The sequence below is a fragment of the Pantherophis guttatus genome, chromosome 3, assembly GCF_059756535.1.
Source record: "Pantherophis guttatus breed Tessera chromosome 3, ASM5975653v1, whole genome shotgun sequence".
Lineage (NCBI taxonomy): Eukaryota > Metazoa > Chordata > Lepidosauria > Squamata > Colubridae > Pantherophis > Pantherophis guttatus.
Genome location: NC_142065.1, coordinates 141521872 through 141547802, shown reverse-complemented (window position 1 = coordinate 141547802; position 25931 = coordinate 141521872). Strand labels below are relative to the sequence as shown.

General features: G+C 41.9%; 1 protein-coding gene across 1 annotated transcript in view; it reads left to right on the top strand.

Annotated features, from left to right (window-relative positions):
- The first annotated feature begins 419 nt into the window (after nt 1-419).
- LOC117674761 (MARVEL domain-containing protein 3-like) overlaps nt 420-25931 on the top strand; it is a 28374-nt gene continuing 2862 nt past the window's right edge. The window contains exons 1-3 of the mRNA XM_034432946.3: nt 420-628; nt 4014-4240; nt 7090-7253. Of these exons, the coding sequence (XP_034288837.3) occupies nt 4137-4240; nt 7090-7253 (268 nt within the window). The 5' untranslated portion in view covers nt 420-628; nt 4014-4136. The remainder of the gene's footprint in view (nt 629-4013; nt 4241-7089; nt 7254-25931) is intronic.

Below are 25931 nucleotides of genomic sequence, written 5' to 3'. Positions count from 1 at the left end.
GTGGACTTCAACTCCCAGAATTCTCCAGCCAGCATAGCTGGCTGGAGAATTCTGGGAGTTGTAGTCCACAAGTCTTCAAGCTGCCAAGTTTAAAGACCTCCCTGGTCTAAGATCACCTAATACCGCCCCGTCTTGTCACACACAAAACCCCTTTATTCTCTCCCTTAAGCGCAGGTGCGTCCATCTCTGCAAAAGAAAGCCAACGACCCCACATTTGACACTTTCGGACGTTATTCCTCTTACGCTTCTTCCGCGGGCGCTCTTTTCTCCTCAGCGGCTCGGAGAAGCGGCCACCTTCGGGCGCTCCGGGCACCGCGCTCCGCCCCTTCAGGTTGGGCAAGGTAGCTCCCATTTGCTTTTGAGCCGTCTCCGAAACCTGCGGGCGCTTACAGACTGAAACTTGACCCTCCCCCGACTTCGGAAGGTTTGGCTGGGCGGGCTGGTTGTACGTGACCAAGGTTAAGTTTCACCTTTTCTCTCGCCGCCGCACCAACCAGGAAACGCCGAGATCCCGTCGGAAGGACTCTCGGCTGGGAAGAGACAAAGCTGCGCCCGATCCCTGGAAAAAAGTTCCCGTGGACTCCGGCGCGTTGCTGTGAACGTGTGGAGGCCCTTCAGCAGTTCTGGGGTGAGTTGGGAAAATAAAATATCTCGGCCACACAAACAGCTTCGTATATATATATTAAGGGGCGTGCATAAGTGCACCAGCTTGCCTACCGTCCCTGTCCTAATATTCCTTTTTTACTTACTCTTTTCATTATGTTTATACTTTTACCTGTTACCTTATATATGCTTGACAAAATAAACTTATGATTATGATTGTGTAGTAAAGAAGGCTGGCTGGATTCACGTAAATTCTCCTCCCCTTTCTGTCTTTGAAGATCTGGGATTTGTAAACAAAACGCCCCAGAAACTTATCCGGCTTTGTTCTGCTCGAATACCATACCTTTAAATCAGTACAGGTAGTCCTCCGCTTATTACAATAGCTCGCTTAGCGACCGTTCGAAGTTACAACAAACTGACTTAACGCACGACCGGTTTTAATGACCTGTTGCAGCATCCCCAGGGTCATGTGATTTACATTTGGGGGGGGCTTGCAACCGACTCTCGTTTCTGATGGTTGCAAGGTCCCGGGGTCATGCCATCCATCTTTTGTAACCTTCTGACAAGCAAAAGTCAACCAGATTCATTTAACAACTGTGTTACTAATTGAACAACTGCAGTGGAAACCAGAGTCATTTAACAATTGTGTTACTAGTTTAACAACTGCAGTGATACGCTTAACAAATTTGGCCAGAAAAGTCATAAAATGGGGCAAAATTCACTTAATGGATGTTTCACTTAGCAACATACATTTTTGGGCTCAAATCTGGTCGTAAGTTGAGGACGACCTATATTCATCAACCTGGTGTACTCCAAAACTGTTTGAGCTACTCGCCCTAGGCAGTTTAGTCAGTGGTGGCCATGCTAGCTGCAAAGGAAGGGACCTCTAGAGCAGTGGTTCTCAACCTGTGGGTCGGGACCCCTTTGGGGGTCGAACGACCCTTTCACAGGGGTCGCCTAAGACCATCCGAAAACACATATTTTCAATGGTTTTAGGAATAATTTTATGGTTGGGGGTCACCACAACATGAGGAACTGTATTAAAGGGTCATGGCATTAGGAAGGTTGAGACCCACTGTTCTAGAGGGACCCTTGGTGCTCTCTGAGCTTTCTTGTTTTCTTGCCGATGTTTCATTAATCCAAGCTAGATAACATCATCAGTGCTACTGAAGGGACCTCTAGCCCAGCAAAGCATCAGGTTGCAGAAGGCTTACTAAATCCCTGGCTGTCTGTTGGCCTTGTTTTCAGACTGAAGATAGATTTCAGGAAAAAAGCCTTTAAAAATTCCTGCTTTTGCACTCAGATCTTCAATGCTGAATGAGGAGCACCTCGTTGGAAAGGTTAGGTGATTGTAGACCACCTGGGGAAAAGATAGGATGCAATTAAAATGGCTCAATTTAGACTAAGGCAAGCACATTCTCAGAATATACAGTCTCTCTCATCATAAGTCAAGTTTAGACAGTCTAATCGTAGTCCTTTCTGATCCCAGATGGGACTTTGTAGCATAGATACAGTTGGGCTAAAATGGTATCATCTCTGACTGTTGGCTGGAGCTGATGAGAGTTGGGAGTTCAACTACATCTGGAAGATGTGCAACTTAATCCCATCGCAAGATCAAACCTGAATATGATCTTGGGTTTACCATTCCTGGCAATACAGTGAAAGACGGAGATAAATTTTATGAGATTAGGCTGTTTTTGTCAGTTCATTTATAAAATAGTGAACATAATATGAAACAGTCCAAAGCTGGGGTACAGTCCATTAAAAATAAACATAACTTACTGTAAGTAAGTTATGTAGTTGTAGTTGTAGCTGTAGTTATAAAGTAAAACTAAGATAACTCAGTAGAAGTGTTGACATCATAAGCTGTCTTGGTTCAGTCAGTACATTTATTTTTTAATGGAAATCTAAAGGATCAAAATCAAGATAGAGTAAAACCCAGCAATTCCTAAGGCAGCAGGAACCCTGAGTGGGCTTTAATTCTGTGGCTTATGATAAATGAAAAGGAGAGAAAGCTGCAATGCAGGAGATCAGAATTAGTATTATATCACATCCTCCCTGTGTGACTATAGCATTATCTGGTCATTTGCATGTTAGCCTTATGCCCGAAACACAGATTCCTCCTTTTCTTGAACATGACACAGTTAACGCATCAGCTCTGATATAAAGGAGGAATGAAAGATGCACTGGGCATGTGCGAACCAGTTGACAAGTGCAGCTGACTGAATTAAAAATCATCCTAGAGAGAATTATATTTTCCCAAGAAGAGGTATATCAGACATTGGTAAAATAATCCATTTTCCTATTAAACTATGTAATTTTAAAACATTTGAATGATTTTTTCCATGAGATTGTCATGATCTCTCTACAGGTAGTTCTCGACTTATGGCTATTCATTAGGGACTGTTTCAGGTTACAACTCAGAGGTGGTATTCAGCAGATTCCAGTTCTGGAGAACCGATAGCGGAAATTTTGAGTAATTCGGAGAACCTGTAAATATCACCTCTGACTGGCCCCGCCCCCATCTATTCTCTGCCTCCTGAGTCTCAGCTGATCGGGAGGGAATGGGGATTTTGTAGTAATTTTCCCCTGGAGTGAGGTGGGAATGGAGATTTTACAGTATCCTTCCCCTGCCACGCCCACTAAACCACACCCATCAAACCATGCCACGCCCACCAAGCCACACTCACAGAACCAGTTGTAAAAAATTTTGAATCCCGCCACTGTTACAACTGCATTGAAAAAAGTGACTTGTGACCATTTTTCACGCTTACAACTATTGCAGCACCCCCATAGTCATGTGATCAAAATTCGGACCCTTAGCAACTGGCTCACATTTATGATGGTTGCAGTGCCCTGACGTCATGTGACCTTCTGACAAGCAAAGTCAATGTGGTAGTCAAATTCATTTAACAATCATGTTATTAACTGAACAACTGCTGTGATTCACTTAACACTTGTGTCAAGAAAGGTCATAAAATGGAGGAAAACTCATTTAAAACTGTCTCACTTAGGAGTGGAAATTTTCGGCTCAATTGTGGTTTTAGGTTGACGACTACCTATATTCTGTAAACTTTGCTGATCTCTTAAAACAGCAACATTTTAATGTTGCGTTCCTTTAATCTTTGCCATTTGTTGTATTCCTTTGGTTTTTTTAAATCTATAACATTATAATTTGATCTAATCATTTAGTTTAGGAACTCCCTGCCTCACTGTACATTTTGTTCCCCAACCAGTGCTCTCTAAATTTTGGGGGCTAATATTCTACTGTTATTGACCAAATTGACAAGTATGTATTTTGGGCAGCTGTTATCCAAAATTTTGGGATGGTATTGAATTGGGAAAGGATGCCCTAACCTATACTATATAGTAAGTAATAAAACTTATTACGTCACTTTCTTTTTTTATAGATCACCTTCGTGCCTTATTTTGTGTTTCTAACCGAGTAACAAAATTGTTGACTGAATGTTCGCCATTCATCAAATTGAAGCAGAAGCAAGTTCCACTTGTGGGTAACTTCAACAAAATAGAAGATGCCCCATTCCGGGAAATTTAATCAAGACAGAGGCTACATTCCCAGAGAGAATCCCAATTATTTTGATAAAAGAAGTAGGCCACCAAATTCTTCAGGTGGACGGTAAGTTTAAGAAATCGTCCTTTACATAGAATAGAGATTTTAACGCTCTCTCTTTCCCTCTCATTTCCATGTAATTTACTCCTGTTAAGGTTTCCTATCAAACTGCTGATAAGTAGTAGACCAGTGTTTTAATGTTCTCTCAGGAAGAGTAGGGAAAGAGCACAGTGTTTTGGGTACGTGCAAAGTGTTTTCCCACACCAAAAAAGCCCTCATTTAATGGGCCAAGGCATACTTTTCTAAACTGAATAGTGTTGCATGTAAAGGGGAGGGGGTGGAGGAGGGAGTGATGTCTTGAAATCTCTACCCCGACATCTCAGTTAAGCTTGAGTGGGAGTTTCCATTAGTGCCAGTGCCAGTGATTTTTCTAAGCTTAATTGTTATTCACAGCATATCCGATTTCAGGAAGAGTTGTAGTACACAGGGAAGGGGAGAGAGCATTCTCTTTCAAATTTCTTCCCACAGGGCTGTAAGCAGTAGAGAAACACTTGCAAACACTAATGGAAGATGGATTCCCCCCTCCTAAACTTAATTGTCCAGTTTAGGGAGTGGGATATTTTGGTCTTTGCAAGATGTGGTACCTAACATGCTCCTTCCCCAATCATCTTCTTCATGGAAGTTAAGATCTAGGAGAGAAAATTATACATTGGTACCAATAGCTACTTGAAGCTCCAGTGGGTTGGGGGGGAAGCTTGGAAGTTAAATGCGTCTTGGCAGCAAATATATTTACACCTCCCCCCCACACACACACCACAAATCCCTGGTTTCCTCTCCATTTTTTTGTGTGGAATTATCCTAAATCTGAAGTAAAATGCTTTTTCTCTCCGCTCCAATTATGCCAGATTTTCCAACTCCTTTCTCAACTCTATTTATAATTTCTGTCTTACTTTTTACTTTTATCAGTAACTTGGTTTAGATCTGCAGGCAATTGCCTTAGGGTTTTTTTTTAAACTTCTTCTTCCAGATCTTTTTTTTTTTTTTATCCCTGCAAATCATTCTTCCATTTCCATTTTTAAAAAAATTATTGCGGTCATTTCTGCCAAATTCTTCAACCATTTTCTGCAATAAATCTGGTGAAATATCTTTATCTGTAAGTTGTTCTAGTGAACCCCTGCATCCTTTTCCCCAATTTGGCAACTTTCCTTGTGGTTACCATGGTGAGAAAGTGAAAGTATGTCAATTATAGTACTAGTTATAGTTCATAAAAGATAGGCTCCCCCCCTCCGTTTTGCTTCTCTCTATCCTTAACATTTTAGTCCCAATTAGTTTTCTGCAGTTGAAGTCTCGCAACTTAGCTCATATTAGCCTTATGTTCTTATTTTGCAAAATCAACCAACTGCTATTGTCCTTAAAACAAACAATCAGCATTCCCACAAAGGTCCAGTCTGCTAGTCTAATTAATTTTACTGTTTTCCAAGGCAGTTTTGTAAAAAAAACAAAACAAAAACAAATCTTCTTTTTTAAAAAAATCACTGTCCCCTTTGTTCATTGGAAACTTTCTTAGATCACGATCTTGTTAAGCTTTTTGCTTTTAAATTGAAATCTTTTAAAATAGCTGATTCCCCCCCCTCTTCTTAATTTCAAAAAGAAGGAAGCCACCAAGGGTCTTTGATCTTCAATGCCATTGAGAATATCTCTCTTAGCTTGCAAAGTAATTAAATCGTCAAGTGTTTAAGAAGTTTATGCTCTTGCTAGTCAAATATCCATGAAGGCTGCCCAGCAATTAGGGACACCTTGTAAACCCCTTAGCGCCCAAACCTTGACCCACAATTGATAGCAAAAAACTAAATCTCGTGAGGAGCAGCTCTTTCAGAGCACAAATGGGTGCTACCCAATTTGTCCTTCCTCCAAAGAAATTTCTGTCAATTCCACCACTATGTTGTCTCTACTTAAGAAACCTCTTGCAGACATATCTAATCCACCGTAACATTTCACCCATAAACCTGCCGAGATTCAACTCTGACCTAGGACAAAAGGTTTGCTTAACTTTTATTTACTTAATATTACTTAATATTCCCCACAACGTGGGTAGGTTCATCCTCTGGAAAACACCAACTTCCTCCCCATGGAGGTACCACATAAGAAGTCTTCCAATTTTTTTGTCCCTCTGCAGAAAAACAGAAGTTTATTGTTCTGACTTGGCTCCCAAACATGACAAGTAGTTGTGTTAGTTGTGTAGTTAAATAAATGTTCCCTTTATTAGGAGCTCCAGGAGCCCAGGCTAACAAGTCTGTCCAGCAGGGAGATGAATAGTTGTCTGCCACACTTATTCATCTCCGCCCCATGCCTTTTATCCCCAGAGCTAGCAGCAGTGGCTCTTCCATCCCAAGGATTGGCCCATAGATTTCCACTGCTCTCCTCTCCTCTGCGTTCTGCGCATCTGCACGTCAGGCACTGGACCCAGCTATTCCTCCTCTTTCCTCATCAGCCACCTCCAGATCTGGGGGCTGTTGACTCTCCATCTGAGGGCTGATGGACGGCCCAGGCTCCGCCTCTGTATCTATCTCTGACAGCTCCATTCCCTCTTCCCTCTCTGAGCTCTCAAGTTGCCCTGATACTGTCCCTGACTCCCATGCTGACTCCTCATCTGATTCAGCTGCTGGAGGGGCCGGCATCTGACAAGCCACAACATTTATGATAGTAGCCCTCTGTCACATATTTGATGAAGTCATTTCCAAATTTGAAATAATCTCCCAGTATAGTCAGGTAGTTGACTGGGAGGGATGCTGCCATTGTGTTGGTACAGGAATAAAAGCTGTTGCTGAAGAGAGAGGAAATTGCTGATGATCCTAACAGGCTGATCTATCACAAAGACATCCGTTGTTTTTTTCTGCCTTTCTTTCTGTCCATAGGTTGTCGCAAGGAACAACTGAACATTCAAGATCTTCCTCGGCTTTTGCAGACCCAGAGCCGAACCATCTGGGACCAAGGCAGGGCTATGACAATCCCCCGCCTCCCTACTATCATTCCAAAAAGACTTTTTCGGAGAAATGTTCAAACCTGTGCTCCCGAAGAGGTAGGCAAGCCTTTTCCTGTATCCATTTCATCACAGGTAGTCCTCGACTTACGACCACAATGGAGCCCAAAATTTATGTTGCTAAGCGAGACGTTTGTTAAGTGAGTTTTGCCCCCATTTTACAACCTTTCTTGCCACAGTTCTTAAGTGAATCAGAGCAGTTGTCAAGTTAGTTACAGGGTTGTTAAGTGAATCTGGTTTACCCATGGACTTCTTTTGTCTGAAAGGTCGCAAAAGGTAGATCACATGATCCCGGGACACTACAACCGTCATAAACATGAGTCAGTTGCCAACTCTGATCACACAACCATTGGGATACTGCAATGGTCATAAGTGTTAAAAATGGTCATAACTCATTCTTTTCAGTCATGTTGTAACTTTGAACGGTCACTAAATGAACTGTTGTAAGTTGAGGACCACCGTGTTTCCCCGAAAATAAGACCCTGTCTTATATTTTTTGAACCCAGAAATAAGCGCTTGGCCTTATTTTTGGGGAGGTCTTATTATTTTGGGGCACATGGACCAAGATGGGGCTCCTCTTACCATCTTACCTGATTTTAAATATTTTCGGGGAGGGCTTATTTGAGCGCATGCGCTCAAAAGCCCGATTGGGCTTATTATCAGGGGATGTCTTATTTTCGGGGAAACAGGGTACCTGTATTAACTTGTATTCAAGGGGGCTTATAAATATACTACATTTTATTATGGCCAGCTTTTTTTCCCCTTGTGAATAGAATAAGAGAGAAGGGGGGAGAGAGAAAACTGTCTGAACTTTTTAAAGGCAGAGTGAAGAATAGAAGGCAATGTAATTTAAACTTATATCTTGGAGTAAAATTTGTCTTGTAAACAAATGTTCTAAAACAGGGGTGTCAAACTCAAGGCCCGGGTGTTGCATCCGACCTGGGGGGTGCTTAGATCTGCCCCACAGGGCTGCCCTGGAAACAGTGAAGGACCGGCCCATGGTGCCTTTGCCAGTGAAAATGGAGCTTGCGAGGGCCATGGGCGGCCTTCCCGAGCTCCGTTTTCACTGGCAGAGGATTGCAGGAGGCCATTGCAGGTGAAAATGGAGCTCGGAAGTCCATTTTCGCTGGCAAAGCACTTAAGTCACCACAGTTGATCCCAACATGAGTGACGTTGAGCTGGCCACACCCACCCTGGCACACCCACCCCGCCCTGCCCCCAAGGTCAAACACAACCTTCATTGATGCGGCCCTCAATGAAATCGAGTTTGACACTCCTGTTTTAAAATAATTGCAAATTTTCACATGAGATGCAATGCTAATAAGCAGACTTTTTTTTTATTAGTCTCTTACTCGGGAATGCAGTACGGTTATAAATTTCATGTTCTTCCATGATCTTAAACTGGCATGAGATTCTTCTTTTTTCCTTTTCCTGATTTTTTTTTTTTCCCTCTCAGTCTAAGAGTTGCAAAAACTGTGTGTGGGGTTCATGGCTAGTCATGACATCTTAAGATGATTTTCTTACTCTTTGCTGTCTCTGTCACATCAGCTGTTGAATTATATCCTGCTTTTCTGACTATAAGGCACCAATCATAAAACCTCAGAAATTCTGTGAAATCAGAGTTAAATTGATCTCAGACGGAGAAAGCTTGGCTAATGATTAAGGCCCTGATTTCTTTTTCGAAACAGACAGGGTAGGAGCTGATCCAACAGTCAAGATGTACATTCCTTAAATAAAGATGTTTTTCAACATGCAAAGCACGATTTGTCTTTTTAAATAAAAATAATATACTGTATAATTGAATATTGCAGGTTATAATATTGCAAGCTCGGGAGACTTTAGGATAAAAACTAAATGCAAATTAATATTAAAACCAAAAATTAACTACAAAGAAAAAAAAAACAGAAAGCAAGGCAAAATGTGAGATGGATTCCCATTGTCAGCTAGTTGGAGTCCAGATTATTATAGAGTTCCAGAAAAGTAAGAATTGCATGTATTTCTGGGGGAAGAATAATCTATAATTTAGAGACTACTGCAAATAAGAAAAGCTCTTTTGAAAATTTACCTCTGTAGCAGTGGTGGGTTGCCCCCAGTTTGGACCGCTTTACAAGAACCGGTAGTAAAACTGGCGGGACATCCCGCCCACTGCCCCGGATGTTGTCATCAGTGATCTGCGCATGCGCAGAAGCAAGGCGTGCGAGCGAAGCAAGCACGCGTAATCCCATTGCGAACCGGTAGTAAAGATAAGTAGAATCCACCCCTGCTCTGTAGAGTGAAGTTTTATCACCGACATGCCAGTTTAATCTCGGCATTTGTCCTTTTCTCTGTTATTTCATAAATGTTCATAGCATCTTAAGCGATAGCAATTTGGGATTTCAAGCATTCCTTTATTAACAGATTTTGGCTGTGAAGGAAGTACAGGTAGTCCTCGATTTACAACAGTTCACTTAGTGACCGTTCAAAGTTACGAAAGCACTGGAAAAAAGTGACTTATGACCATTTTTCACACATATGACCGTCGCAGCATCCCCATGGTTATGCGATCAAAATTCAGATGCTTGGTGACGGGGGCATATTGATGAACAGTTGCATATCCCGGGGTCATCTGATCATCTTCTGACAAGCAAAATCAATGGAGAAGCCAGATTCACTTAACAACTGGGTTACTAATTTAACAACTGCAATGATTCGCTTAACAACCATGGCAAGAAAAGTTGTAAAATGGGAGAAGACTCATTTAACAAACGTCTCGCTTAGCAACATAAATTTTGGGCTCAATTGTGGTCATAAATCGAGAACTACCTGTAGTCCTCTTCTCTTAGATATAGCTAATTGGCCATTTGTCAAAGATGCTGCCTTGTCCATCTTGCATCGAGCAAGGAGATATTTAGGCTTCTCTTAGGGGCCCCTCTGGAGAGTGCATTTAAATTTCCTGACTTCCTGAGACTTATACAAGCCAATATTTTTTATAGACAATTTGGGATCATCTAAATGTGCCTTCCTAATAAGTGACTTCAAAACCTAGTAATTATCAGCCATGAGCACTGACTGGGGAACTCAGGAAGTTTAGTACAGTCATGGTTGATAATTCAATTACTAGGTTTTGAAGTTACATATTGGGAAGGCTCATTTAGATGATTTCAAGTTCTCTATAAAAATATTGGCTTGCAAAACTCTCCCACATTTGGCTAATTAGAACTCTTGAGGGTTCTCTCCAACAGCATCTTCAGTTATAGTTCACTCTTTACTGCTTTGGGGTTTTTTTAATGAGATTTTCCTTGATAGGGAATATAATAATTTTCTCTACCATTGCGGGGAGTGAAATGTCTTAGATTAGCTTGTTTTATTGTCAGAAGTTAAAATGGGGGTGAATCAGGGGTGAAATGCTCCCGATTCGGACCGGATCACCCGATCCGGTAGCGATGGCTGCGGTGGTTCGGAGAACTGGTAACAAAAATCCCTGCACCCACCCACCCCCCCTCCCATGCCCAGCAGAGCCGCACGATCATCAGAGGCTTTTTTTTTTAACTTTTAAAAGCATTTTTTCTACAACCTCTTCCGATGGAAAAATGCTTTTAAAAGTAAAAAAAAAAAGCCTCTGATGATCCCGCGGCTCAGCTGGGATCATCGGAGGCTTTTCAAAGCATTTTTTTCTGCAACCTCTTGGCCAAAGAGGAGGTTAAAAAAAATGCTTTCAAAAGTCTCTGACGATCCCAGCTGAGTTCCTGATCGGCAGAAAGGCTTTTCAAAGCATTAGAAAAAATGCTTTGAAAAGTTTTTTTTTTTAAAGTTGGCCACACCCACCCAGTCACACTACCCCCTCCCCACCAAGCCACACCCACAGAACCGGTAGTAACAGATTTTACATTTCACCCCTAGGGTAGAATAGAAGTATTCTAAATTCCTACCAGAAAAAGGAGGGCTTGTATAGAAACGTGAACATAGACTGAATTAAACTGATTTTTACTTAATTTCAAGAAGATTAATTGAAGCTAATTGATTTAGGTAATATTGAATGGTAGGATAGCTACATAATACTTTCTAGAAGAGCATATGATTGGTGGCGCAGCAGACTAAAGCACTGTTAAGTAACACCAGCTGCCTGCACTTACTGCAAGTTCAAATCTCACCAGGCTCAATGCTGACTCAGCCTTCCATCCTTTCGAAGTAGGTAAAATGAGGACCCGGATTGTGGGGGCAATAAACTGACTTTGTATAAAAAAGAACACCGCTTAGGGGCCCCCCCGAAAGCCCTACTTAGCAGGTATATACAAAAGTATGAAGGCTATTGCTTAATGCATTGTAAGCCGCCCTGAGTCTCCGGAAAAGGGCTGCATATAAATCGAACCAATAAATAAATGTTGTTATATTTTTTACAAAGGGGTAGGAAACCTGCAATCCTTTAAATCAGGGTTTCCCCAAAGTGGTCAATATACAATCCAAGGGTCGATGGAACTATCCATTATTGTCGTTATGTGAGGTACCATTAGCTAAAGTAATATTTATTGAATTATTTTCATATAAATGTTTGGGGAGGGTGTCAATGCACAATCTGAAACCTCACGAAGAGTCAATGAGCTGAAGAGTCTGGGGACCCCTGTTTTAGATGTTGAACTAAAGCTGTCAATAGTCCAATAAATGTTGTGAGTCCACAACACTGACAGCATAAAAGTTCCTCAGATCTCATTGTTCGACTTTAAGAAGAAATAGAGCACTGGAGACCTGGTATTGTGTGTTTTAATCTCTAGTGTTCAGTTATAAGGTAGTAAAGATCCTAATGGATACAGTCCGGTTACAGATTAATAAATATATATTACTTCATAAAAAATTATACAACCCCCACAAAGACAATTAACCATATTTCAACTTCTTCCCTGATATATTCAGAAATCAAAATGGACCTGGGAATTTCATTAAATGGTCTTGCACATCCCCTGGGTTTTTTTCCCAACATTTTGAACCATTACATGATCTATCTATATATCTATATACATATATTGTATTTTGAGTGATCTTTTAAACCAGTTTTAAACAAAAATAATCATATTTAATGGTCTAATTTTGTTTACTTAGAGAATGCGTTCTTGACAGAATGAGGACAAACCTCAGAGGGTACTACTGGAGGGAATTAAGAATATTTTCAGTAATTTAATAACACCACAAGAAAAGGAAAACCTTTCAAAGTATTATGCATACTGCATATCGATAGATTTCTTAAAATAAGCTCCATTGAACTCAATGAGACCAACTTCTTAGTAGTCACATGTATGATTGCATATTAGTTTTCTTTTTCAAGGACAGTAACACGATTTTCTGCAATTCAAATTTAAAAATGTTCTCCAGTGTTTTATTTTAGCTTTTCCATATAGCTGAGGACCAAACTAAAAACAAGAGCAATACATTTTTATCTCTTTATTCCCCCCCCCTTGGTTAAAATAATTGCAAAGTTGAAAGATTGATGGGGGTGGGGATAGATTTGAAATAGATTCTAGAAGCTTAAATGTAAATGCATTTTTATGCAGAAAAGATTTTTTTAAATGCAAATTTTAATTGTCAAGCTTGTCCAGACTGTGTTTCCATCATCGGTACTGTGAGTGGGAGGGGTAGATATGGCGGGAGCAGGGGGCCATATCATGTTAAGGCAGCACGCACCTGCTGTCTTCAAGCGGTAGGGTGCTCCGGTCCCCAAAGCTCTACTCGTTTTCCAGGTTGCACAGATCCTCAGGGCCTGGGCCTTCGTCTGATGTTGTACAATGCCAGGTCTGTAGTAAATAAAGCCCCCCTCATTTGTGATCTTATTCAGGAGGGGGGAGCGGACCTGGCGGGTATTACGGAGACCTGGTTGGGCCTGGAGGGAGGGGTCCCTCTGGTAGAAATGTGCCCACCAGGTTTCCACGCATTCCATCAGCCGAGGCCTCAGGGGAGGGGAGGGGGAGTAGCGGTTATTATTAGAGAAGGCCTTAGGCCGAGGGAGACTACTGTTCCTCAGACGGCCGATTGTGAGTCTCTCCTTGTGAAGTGGGGTCATGGGGTTCAGATGGGCTTGTTGATCACGTACCTGGCTCCCTGCCACGTGGCTGCAGCTCTGCCCGAGCTACTCAATGTTATCGCCACGGTGGCGGTTGATACCCCCAGACTTATGGTCATGGGGGATTTTAATCTGCCGTCCGCGGGTGGGGCATCTGAGATGGCTCGGGAGTTCATGGCTTCCATGATGGCCATGGACCTGACCCAGCTAATTCATGGCCCTACGCACAGGGGGGGAAAACACACTGGACCTGGTTTTTGTCTCTGGACAGTGGTTGAGTGATCTTGAGATAGGGGACATAGTCATTAAGCCCTTGTCATGGTCGGATCACTCTCTCCTTCGCCTTGACCTTCGAACCGCGGTACCCCGCTGTAGGGAGGCAGAACTGGTAAGATGGTACCACTCCAGGTGCCTGATGGAACCTGATAGGTTCCAGATGGAGCTTGGGCCAATCCCCGAGGATCTTGCACACGCCTCGACTGGAGACCTAGTGGCCTCCTGGGATAGAGCGGCCGCTGGAGCTCTGGATCGAGTCGTGCCTTTGCGGCCTCTGACCCGGTGCCATTCTCACCTGGCTCCTTGGTTTACTGAGGAGCTGAGGGAGATGAAGCGCCGGAAAAGACACCTAGAGAGTAGTTGGAGGGCTAGTCTTTCTCTAATCAGACCGGACACTGGTAAGATCTCATATTAAGAATTACCTAGTGGCGATAAAAGCAGCAAAATGTACTCATTTTGCTGCTCTTATTGCATCATCAGATAATCGCCCGGCCGCCCTGTTTAGGGTGACCCGCTTCCTGCTCCACCAGGAAGCGCAGAAGGACCCCTTGGAGGGAAGAGCCGAGGACTTTGTTCAATATCTGCATGACAAAATCACTCAGATTCGGGAAGGTCTGGACTCCGACTGGGTAGGTCCAGTGAGGGTGACGGAGGCAGGTCTTGAGAATGTTATCTTGGACGAGTTTGATCCTGTGACCCCAGATGACGTGGACAGGATTCTGGGTAGACTGAACGCGACCACATGTTTGTTGGACCCGTGTCCCTCCTGGTTAGTACTGGCTTCCCGGGACGTGACGCGAGGCTGGCTCCAGGGGATTATAAATGCTTCATTGGGTGAGGGTACCTTACCTGCTGCCTTGAAGGAGGCGGTGGTGAGGCCTTTCCTCAAGAAGCCTTCCCTGGACCCAGCAGTATTGGCTAATTATCATCCAGTCTCCAACCTTCGCTTCGTTGCGAAGGTTGTTGAGAGTGTGGTTGCATGACAGCTTCCCCAGTACCTAGATGAAACGTCGTATCTAGATCCGTTCCAGTCGGGCTTCAGGCCTGGGTACAGCACGGAAATGGCATTGGTCGCATTGGTTGATGATCTCTGGAGGGCTCGGGACAGGGGTTGCTCCTCTGTCTTGGTCTTGTTAGATCTCTCAGCGGCTTTTGATACCATCGACCATGGTATCATGCTGCACCGGTAGGTAGAGTTGGGGGTGGGAGGCACCATACTACGGTGGTTCTCCTTTCTCTCCGACCGGTCGCAGTCTGTGTTGACAGGGGGGCAGAGGTCGACCCCGAGGCCCCTCATATGTGGGGTGCCGCAGGGATCAGTCCTCTCGCCCCTTTTGTTCAACATTTATGTAAAGCCGCTGGGCAAGATCATCCATGGTTTCGGGGTGAAGTACCATCAGTACGCTGACGACACCCAGCTGTACATCTCCACCCCGGACCACCCCAACAATGCCCTTGAAGTGATGTCCCGGTGCCTGGAGGCTGTACGGATCTGGATGGGGAGGAACAGGCTCAGGCTCAACCCATCCAAGACTGAGTGGCTGTGGTTTCCGATGTCCCGATATAGTCAGCTGGTGCCATCGCTGACTATTGGGGGTGAATCATTGGCCCCCACGGAAAGGGCTCACAACTTGGGCATCCTCCTGGATTCATGGCTGTCTTCAGAAGAGCATTTGACGGCCGTGACCGGGAGGATTTTTCATCAGGTTCGCCTGATCTGCCAGTTGCGTCCCTTTCTAGATCGGGACTCTCTACACAGTCACTCATGCCCTCGTCACCTCTCGTCTGGACTATTGTAATGCTCTCTACATGGGGCTCCCCTTGAGGTGCACTCAGAGGCTCCAACTGGCGCAGAGTGCGGCCGCGCAGGTGGTGATGGGAGCAACGTGGAGCTCCCATGTAACACCTCTCCTGGGCGAGCTGCACTGGCTCCCGGTGGTCTTCCGAGTGCGCTTCAAGGTTTTGGTTACCACCTTTAAAGCGCTCCATGGCTTAGGACCTGGTTATCTACGGGACCGCCTGCTACCACCAATAGCCTCCCACCGGCCAGTATGCTCCCATAGAGAGGGGCTCCTCCGGGTGCCGTCAGCCAAACAATGTCGACTGGCGGCCCCTAGGGGGAAAGCCTTCTCTGTGGGGGCACCTACGATCTGGAACGAGCTCCCCCCGGAGATATGGAGGATCCCGGATCTTCGCACCTTCCGTCGCGCGCTTAAAACGTTTTTATTTCATCAAGCTGGCCTGGCCTAAATCTTCTCCTTTTTTAAATTTAAATTTTAAACACAAATTTTAATCTGTTTAATTATGGGGTATTTTAAAATTCAGCCTAAATTATTTAATTTGTTTTAATCTATTTTAAATTTTGTATCTCGGTGTTTTATCCTCTGGCTGTTCACCGCCCTGAGTCCTTCGGGAGAAGGGCGGTATAGAAATTTAATAAAATAAAATAAAATAAATAGCATAAGGATATTGGTCTTAGAAGTAAGGGGATCAGAGCAGTAAATGTTGCACCTCTCGTGGTCACATGACTGCATTTTGGGTGCTTGGCAACCGGCTCTTGTTTACAACTGGTTGCCATATCCTAAAGTCACGTGATCATAATTTATTACCTTTTTTTCTGGTTTCTGGCAAAAAAAATCCCATTCAGGACAGAGTACAATTTGAGACCTTGCAATTTGCTTAGCGACTGCAAACTTTGGAGTTATTACCATGTGATTCATTTAACAATTGCTGTAAAAACAGTTGTAAAATTGAATCCAATCACATGGCGGCCTCACCTTATGACCATCTTGACTTAACATTAGAAATTCCGGTCCCAAACTGCAGTTGTAAGTATTCCTACAATGTAAATATTATATATGTATATGTAATATATACATATTATATTCTATATGTAAAATATGTAAAATATTACATATGCAATAGTATGTATATATTCATTTTAATACACTTCTATAACGATTGTGTTTTTTTAAGATACTGTAGTTTGTACTGTCCTGTATTTCATTATATTTATCCATATAAAATCTGTGTCTATAGCTGTCATGGTGAACCTATGGCACGCATGGTGTTGGCCGGCTCCTCCTCTTCCGGGTTTCTGGTGTGCATGTGCACGCGATAATCAGTTGGCCTTTATGCATGCGACAGTGCTAGAAACTGGAAGAGCTGTTCTGTGAGCATGCTCGCTGGCCAGCTGATCAGCACATGCGCATGCGCATGTGCGACAGTAACCGGAAGACTTGCCGGCTGGCGTGGATGTGCGCGCCGGAAACCGGAAATAAATTTTTCGGCGCGCACATGTCCTCTGTGCTATTCCTCTTCCTGGTCATGGCCCAGATGAGTGCTCCCTTTTTGGCACTTGGTGCCGTGCATGCACGCTCCCTTTTCGGCACTTGGTGCCGAAAAGGTTCACCATCACTGATCTATAGGCAATCCACTTATAAGTAGCAAGCATAATCAGGTCTTCAATTCATTGACTGAATGAGGTCATACATTTAACTTTCCAATGTTCCAATATCAATCTTCCTTAAAATATATATATTTTACAGTGTCCTACACTAAATAAATTTTTGGACGAAATTACGGACTATATAAATGTAGCTGAGCAACAAAAGCTAAAATTCTCAGAGGATAACACCTAGGATAACATGCCTCCTCTATGGAACTTGATAACTGGACAATGTAAATGGTTTCTCCATGCCCTTACTATGATTAAAAGATTGATATTATTTTTTTTCCATTGAATTAGGCTTCTGTTACACCTTTAGTAACTTCAGAGAAATTGAATTAGTGGTCCCTTCTTCAGACAGCTCCATTTCAATTTCTCCTTTGCAAAAGCTGCTCTTAAATTATTCGCTCCCCTGTTTTGGTTTTTCAATAAGCAAGCTGGGCAGACTTCATCTTTCCCTGAAACAGTGACTAAGGTTGTCATTTATGAATGGGTAAGGTTAACTGACAGTGGGCTTAATATGCATATACTCACTTGTCTTCTTGTGGCATGCTTTAGTTAGGTTCCAAGGATACTGATTTTTGAGGAGGTCTTTAATTTTGACTTAAGATTCGTAGGTCCTCTAAATGCTATATTTGACTGAATATCTTGACCGACTGTAGTTTAGCAATTGCCTAAATTGAATTCTCATAAAAGTACAATGGCTGTGCTTCAGTTCCAACCTTCCCTTCTTTTCTCAACAAGGTCATTTGCAAATTAGCAAGTAAGTAAATTGAATTTCATCAGCAAAAACAGCCCTAAATGGTTTTTTTTCCCTCCACTGGAATACACTAATTTGTAATAAATTCGCCTGGGTAATGTGTGCATATGTGTGTGTTTTATACTGGGGATAATTTAATTTATTTTGGAAGTGTTTCTGTTAAATGATGCTGTGGTAATTTAGGACTGAAACCAACTAACCTATTTATTGGCTTCTTTCTGCAATCTATAACTATTTTTCTAGCTGCAGTTGGCTTATCGTGGATTTTTACTTTTCATAAGGAAAATCTTCTCACACCGTGAAAGAGTACATAACCTTTTCATTAAAAAACAGAAGTATGTATATAGTATGTATATCTAGGGAGCAGTTGTAATCAGAGTGTATATAAGATAGTGTGGAATATCTGTTGAACAAACAGTGATAATTCAAATACTTTGATTAGAATGAAGTCTTTATACAAAACTATACACACACGCACGCACACAATTCACTGTTACACTTTGCTCTATCTGGTGGTCAAATATTAAAGCATTTTTGTCCCTGCTGGGTGAAATGACAGAAGTGTAATCTAAGCAATTCCAAGAAGGGGGAGCATTGGGGAAAAGTGATCTGAATACGAATCTGTCCCTTGATCCATCTCCGATCGGTTTTCTTTTTGAACAAATTAAATTCATTTTAATAGGATCTTCTCCTGTTTGTGAAGCTTTATATGATGTTTTGGGGCCCTCTTTTCACATACGCCGATCAAAAATAGAAATGCCGGTCCAAACCGGTATTAAGCCTTTGATAGGTTTTCATTCTTTTCCTGCAGAATTTGAATTTAATTCTAGTTAAGTCAGCCACATAACCTTCAGCTCCATTCTAATTATTTCGCATTTGAAGATCTTCCACCCTCTTAAGCCTTTTACCTCCACCTCCTCCTCCTCGTCCAATTTCTTTATCTAACAAGATTGCTTTATCTTACACTGAGACTAGGCTTTGTACATGAGCCACCTCTGAGAATTAGTGCTATCAATATTTGTTGCCAGGAAAATAGCGGAGAGCTAGCTGGCCTCTTGATTCCCACCGACAGGCTTTGTAGCAGCTAGCTGACTTGAATGGCCTTTTGAAAGGAATAATCAAACGGCCTTTAACTCTTGAACAGATGCCAAACTTCTCGGATTCCAGGACAGAAAGTGCTACTGTTTGTTCCAGCCTTCCCCAACCTGTGCCCTCAGGATGTGTTGACTACAGTATATTTCCAGAGATTAACAGAGTTGGAAGGGACCTTGTAGGTCATCTAGTCCAACCCCCCCTCCACCCAAGCAGGTGACCCTACACCATTTCTGACAAATGGCAGTCCAATCTCTTCTTGAAAGTGATGAAGCTCCCACAACTTCCAAAGGCAAGCTATTCCACTGGTTGATTGTTCTCACTGTCAGAAAATTTCTCCTTATTTGATCAGTTTCCATCCATTATTCCTTGTCTGGCCTACAGGTGCTTTAGAAAATAGCTCGACCCCTTCCTCTCTGTGGCAGCTCCTCAAATATTGGAAGACTGCTGTCATGTCTCCTCTGGTCCTTCTCTTCACTGGACTAGCCATGCCCAGTTCCTGCAACCGTTCTTCATATGTTTTAGTCTCCAGTCCCCTAATCATCCTGGTTGCTCTTTTCTGCACTTTTTCTAGAGTCTCAACATCTTTTTTATAGTGTGGTGACCAAAACTGGATATAGTATTCTAGGTGTGGTTTTACTATGGCTTTACAGAGTGGTATTAGTACCTCACTTGATCTTGATTGTATCCCTCTGTTAGATTGTATCCCTACTGCATGTAGTGACTATTCAGAGTTACAGCGGCACTGAAAAAAGTGACTTGTGACCATTTTTCACACTTATGGCTATTGCCATAAGGGGTCACGTGATTTACATTCAGATGCTTGACAACTGAGTCACATTTATGACGGTGGCAGCGTCCCGGGCTCATGTGATCATAGTTTGCGACCTTCTGACAAGCAAAGTCAATGGGGAAGCCAGATTCCCTTAACAACCCGTGTTATTAATTTAACAACTGCAGTGATTCACATAACAACTGCGGCAAGAAAAGTCGTAAAATGAGGCAAAAGTCATTTAACAAATGTCTCACTTAGCAACACAAATTTTGGGCTCAATTGTGGTTGTAAGTCAAGGACTACCTGTACAGTTTTACAACAGTTCATTTAGTGACTATCCGAAGTTAGTGGCCCTTAAAAAAGTGACTTATGACTGTTTTTCACACTTACGTTTGTAGCATTCCCATGGTCACATGGTCAAAATTCAGACTATGGCAACTGACTCATAGTTATGACGGTTGCAGTATCCCTGGGTCATGTGATCTCCTTTCGCAACCTTCTGACAAGCAAAATCAATAGGAAGCCAAATTCACTTAACGACTGTGTTACTAGCTTAACAACTTCAGTGATTCACTTAACAAATGGAGCAAAATTCTCTTAACAAATGTCTCACTTAGCAACAAAAATTTTGGGCTGAATTGTGGTCATAAATTGAGGACTACCTGTACTACAAAGTTTCTAGGTAAGATTTCTGTTTAAAAATGCCACAATAACTTGATGGGCTTATGTTGATATTAGTAGCTTACGTGCTGATTATTGTGTTCACATTCATGTCCTGGACATACTGTATAAACTAGTACACAATAATAAGACATGTGGCTCATTTGGCACAGGATAATCTTATATAAAAAGCAACTCTTGTTTAAAAGATTATCTAGTATAAATTGGATTTAAGTATAATCAGAGGAAAGGAAAGCAAAGATTGCTTTCTAGAAAAGATTGCTGGACCACAAACTGAGTAGGGGTAAGGATCATTTTGTCATAGACCTCACTCTGGTGAGATAGATCCATTCAAAATATAATACTTTTGTTTACATTTGCATCTGTCTATCCATATAGATAACTAGTTTTGAAGTGAGTTGTTACGTGAGCTGTCCCATTGTTAATTATAGTTTGTTTTTAAGGACATGTACATATAGCCAAACACAAGCAAAGCAATTTTACAGTGGGTTGCTTGCTAATTCTAGATCAGTGATGGCTAAGCTTTTTGCCGTTGTGTGCCAAAAGTGGGGGGTGCGCAGGGGGGTTGCGCACACACGTGCCCACACCCATAATTAAATGCCCCTCGCCTGCTGTGCATGCACATAGACACCCCCCCCGTGCAACACCCGCTTTTGGCACGTGATGGCACAGTGGGCCCGTTAGGCCCGTTTTTCGCCCTCCCCAGGCTACGGAGGCTTTCTTAGAGCCTGGGGAGGGCGAAAACAGCCTTCCCCATCCCCCTGGAAGCCCTCCGGAGGCCAGAAACAGATTGTTTCCCGACTTCCGATGGACCCAGAAGGCTGAAAAATCAGCTGGCCGGCGCACACATGCACGCTGGAGCTGAGCTAGGGAAATGCTCACGTGCCCACAGATATGGTTCTGCGTGCCATAGGTTCGCCATCACAGTTCTAGATTAATTCTAGACCTGCTTGTCAAGTCAGCCCCATCCTTTTTCACAGATAGCTGTCCAAGACCCCCCTTGTTGGCTATTTCTGCCTCCGTGTATTCAGCAGTAGTCAGCTGGCTGCTCTACTACTGGGTCCTGCCTTGGCTCCCTGTTTCTACACCAGATGCGTGAAAATGGCTAAAAACTATTTTTATTTTTAGAAAGCATACAAGTAGAAATAGCAACAAGAATACTAAAATTCAGGAAACTAACATTAGTAAACAGATGCATAGGTCTTAAGTGCAATTATTGTTTGTCTACGAACCAAAAAATAAATCTGTGACTAGAAAATCCAACGATCACTATGTACAATGTATATGTAAAAGTGAGATTTTGTTAGTGGGAGATCACCATCCTCACCTCTAGTCCTTTTCTACTGAAATGAAATATTTCTATTGAAGATTATTTTGGACTAGTAAATTTGTGCTAAGGGGTGTTACAATATGTTACAAAAGTGATTAAAGGTTTTAATCACTTTTAATCTCAAGTGCTTAAAAATACTTAATTTTGAATTAATATTTTCATATGCAAAGTGTAATCTAAAAAGGTCTTTAAAAATAGCCGGGATGGCAACTACAGGTAGTTCTTGACTTACAATGTCATGTAATGACCATTCAAAGTTACAACAGCACTGAGAAAGGTGACATATAATTGTTTTTCACACAACCGTTGCAGCATCTTCATGGTCACATGATCAAAATTTGAATGCTTGTCAACTGACTCATAGTTATGACGTTTGCAATGTCCCAGGGTCATGTCATCACCTTTGGTGACCTTCTGACAAGCAAAGTTAATGGGAAGCCAGATTCACTTAACAACCATGTTACAAACTTAGCAACTGCCATGATTCACTTAACAACTGTGGCAAGAAAGAAAGGTTGTAAAATGGGGCCAAACTCATTTAACAACTATCTCACTTAGCAATAGAAATTTTGGACTCAATTGTGGCTGTATGTCGAGGATTACCTGTATAATAATTGTATTAAAATTGATGAATCCCCATTTCTTAAAATGGAGCAGGTGTTTGTTTAATGGGCGCTCACATTTTCTGAAAATTTAATAGTCCACAGTTGCAGAAAGTTTGAGAAACGCTGCCTTAGAGAGGTTTCTTTTTAAATTCTCAACTTGCCTCTCGTCAACAAGCAGTTCAACACACATGAATCACTGATGAAACCTCTTTGAACTGGGGATGCATTTTGGCACTAATAAAAATCACTCTGGGGATAAATATTGCCGCTATTGTCGTGTCGAGTCCTTATTTGAACTTTCTTAGCCATGGAATTTTTAGCACAGCTGAAGTATTTGATAGGCTACATCAGGAAGCTGGCATCAGATCTTGTAGTTTTCAACATTTTAACTTTCTCAGAGGGATTGTATGAAAGAGTACAACTTACAGAGGGAGTGGATCCAGTTTAATCTAGTTTAATTCATCTAGTTTAATGTAATTCCCATTAAAATAAGTCATTTAGGAAGAGTTGGTGATTTCTTGGCTTCCAGTAAGCTAAAAAAAGTAGGATTGCAGTTCTACCATTGAGTTGTAGTTGTAATTGTGTGTCTCTACATCTAGACAGAAAGAGAGACTGGCAAGTTCTCTATGACTCAGTTGCCCAAAGTTGCTTTGGATAACGAGATGGGTGGCAAAAAAAATTTAATAAATAAATTCAGACAAGGGTTGAGGACAGGGGTGGGTTCTACTTACCTTTACTACCGGTTCGCATCAGGGCCACACATGCAGAAGCATTCTGATGATGTCGGGGTCAGTGGGCGAAGCCTCCCACCGGTTTTACTACCGATTCTATAGAACCGGTGCGAACCGGGGGCAACCCACCACTAGTTGAGGATTATTGTTGTGCTACCCAGTTAAGGAATCAGGCCTTTTGAAAGAACACTTATTCAAGGAGAAAGTAAGCAAAAGGATGGCAAGCAGCGGAGGACAAAAAAGTTAAGTGAACTCCTGAGCTGGATAGTAGAAAGAAAACTTTCGTCTATAGCACACTATTATCATATTTTCTTGCTATTATGTGTGTCCGATAGCTGCCAAGTGCAGTTTGACTAATTTAACAGCTACAGCAATTCACTTAACAACTGTAGCAAGAAAGAAAGGTCGTAAAATGGGAGAAATTCACTTAACAAATATTACACTTAGCAACAGAAATTTTTGACTTAATTATGGTCATAAATTGAGCATTACCTGTACTGAAGATTGAGGGAGGGGAGAAATAAAACAATTATAATTTTTTAAAAAAATACAGTGTCTTGGCATGGAACATATCATTTTTAAAAAAAATAAAATTAACTTTAAACAAAAAATCCATCCAGCTGTTGAAGTTGAAAAACTTTCAAAAAGTAGCCGCTCTAAAATATTATTTTAAAAAAGAAGCAAATTAATGCTTACCTTTGCTTAGCAGCAGTTAATCAAATCCAAGACTAGTATAGCAAGCTTTTCTTAACAGAGAAAATAAAGAAATGATTCGGAAATCAAGCTCTCTTAAGTTTTGATTGAGATATGATAATGTGAAGAATATTTCATTTAGCTCAATCTGCCCCGGTCCTTAACTCTTAAGCATGACTCTATGTAGTTTTAATAGGAAAGGCCTCAGATATACTTACATTAAACTAAGTTTGCATAAAGTTTCCAGAATGTAATCACTGTGGCTATTACACCCTTCAATTTATACTTTGTCTTGAGCACGACTGGGTAATACATTTGTATAATTATAATTGTATAATTATAATTAGTATAATTATTCGGGTTTATTTTTCTCATTTTTTTTACTCTGCCGGCTTGTTGCTGATTTTGCTTAGATTCATTTAATTTATTCAAATTGTGCAAACTAAAATTTAATCATTTTTTTTTCAGTTTTGAGATTATTACCCTAGTTAAGAGCTCTTGCTCATGTCTTCTTTAATCTTGTTGCTATTGTTTTATTCCAGAATCTGTTTTGGGCTTCAGCCCTCACTCTTGTGAGTGAGGGCTGGCATTTTAAAAAGCGAGAGGAGCCAAGATTAAAAAACAAACCAACCAGAAAGAGATTGAATTTCAATTACGTTAATACAACCATTCTCTGTATATTTAATAAATCCCCTTTCTATCACATCAACAATTCAAATTTAGCATTGATTTTTGCAGATGCTTTGGGCTCCCAGGAATAAAATTTCTACACCCCTGCATTAGTGGATTTATAATATTTACATTATTGTAGCTATCCTTGCTGCATCTAACTAACTGAAAAAGATGGCAAACATTCCATAGAATTTAAATCTGTTAATTCATCTGGTAAGTAACAGAATTGTGTACTGGTTAAGTTGTATTGTACACTATGTCATTGTAGGAGCTGAATGTGATATAGCCACAATATGGGAAAAACAAAGTGCTATCGCATGTGATATTGAAATGTGTGCTCCTTGATCATAATGTATGTAATTAAACTCCCAACAGATAATGTGTCATATAAATTTCCAATTACTAAGAAATGAAAGATTTCCTGCACATCTGAATATGAAGAAGTTCCAAACTATTCATACTCTGCAGGTGAGGGTGGAGAAAAATCTTTCTCTTCCTTCTCTCTAAGTGTTTGCTTCTCTTTGCAAACAAAGAAGGGAGTGGAGAGGAGGAGAAAGTACAGTTTACGTCAGTTCTAAGTCTTGTATAAGTCATCCCAGGAAGCAACGTGTGTGGAACTTTGACCATTCAAAGTTACAGTGGCACTGAAAAAAGTTGACTTATGACCATTTTTCATACTTGCGACCATTGCAGTATCCCCAGTCACGTGATCAAAATTCGGATGCTTGGCAACTGACTCATAATGGTTGCAGTGTCCCAGGGGTCATGTGACACCCCCCCCTTCTGTGACTTTCTTAGAAGCAAAGTCAATGGGGAAGCCAGATTCACTTAACAACTGTGTCACTAACTTGACAACTGCAGTGATTGACTTAACAACTATAATGCATATTAATGCATTATGCATTTCCTCTACATGGTATAAGACTCCTGCCCTGAACAAAAGGTTGGACTAGAAGAAATCTTGAGGTCCCTTCCAGCTCTATAATTCTATGATTCAACTCTGGCACAAAAGGTCATAGAATGGAGAAAATTCACTTAACAAATGTTTCACTTAGCAACAAAAATTTGGGGTTCAGTTATGGTTGTAAGTCAAGGACTACCTGAATTGAATCACAGCTATTCCTGAAATATACCTTCTCTGGCTCCCATCTGCACATTAATTACCCCTAGAATGTCTGATACAGGGGTTTTGTACCCATTGTCCTATAGCCGTGATGGCGAACCTATGGCACACGTGCCAGAGGTGGCATGCAACGCCCTCTCTGTGGGCACGCAAGCTGTCGCCCCAGTTCAGCTCTGCCCAGTTCAGCTCCTGCTGGCCAGCCAGTCTTTGGGTCTCTGCCGTGCATGCATGCGTGGGAGTGTGCGGGGGAGCGTGCACACAGGCGAGGGAGATGGGGCATATGGGAGTGCGTGTGCATGCGCGAGGATTGGGGCGCATGCAGAGGCCATACACATGCACGGGGATGGAGTGCATGCATGGGGGGCCACACACGCACTGCATTTTGGGGGTTCATGCGCGCACATGCACGCTTTGGGCACTTGGTCTGGAAAAGGTTAGCCGTCACTGTCCTATAGAGATTCACCAAATTAAAAAGGACTTTTTCTTTTACTGAGCTGGCAATC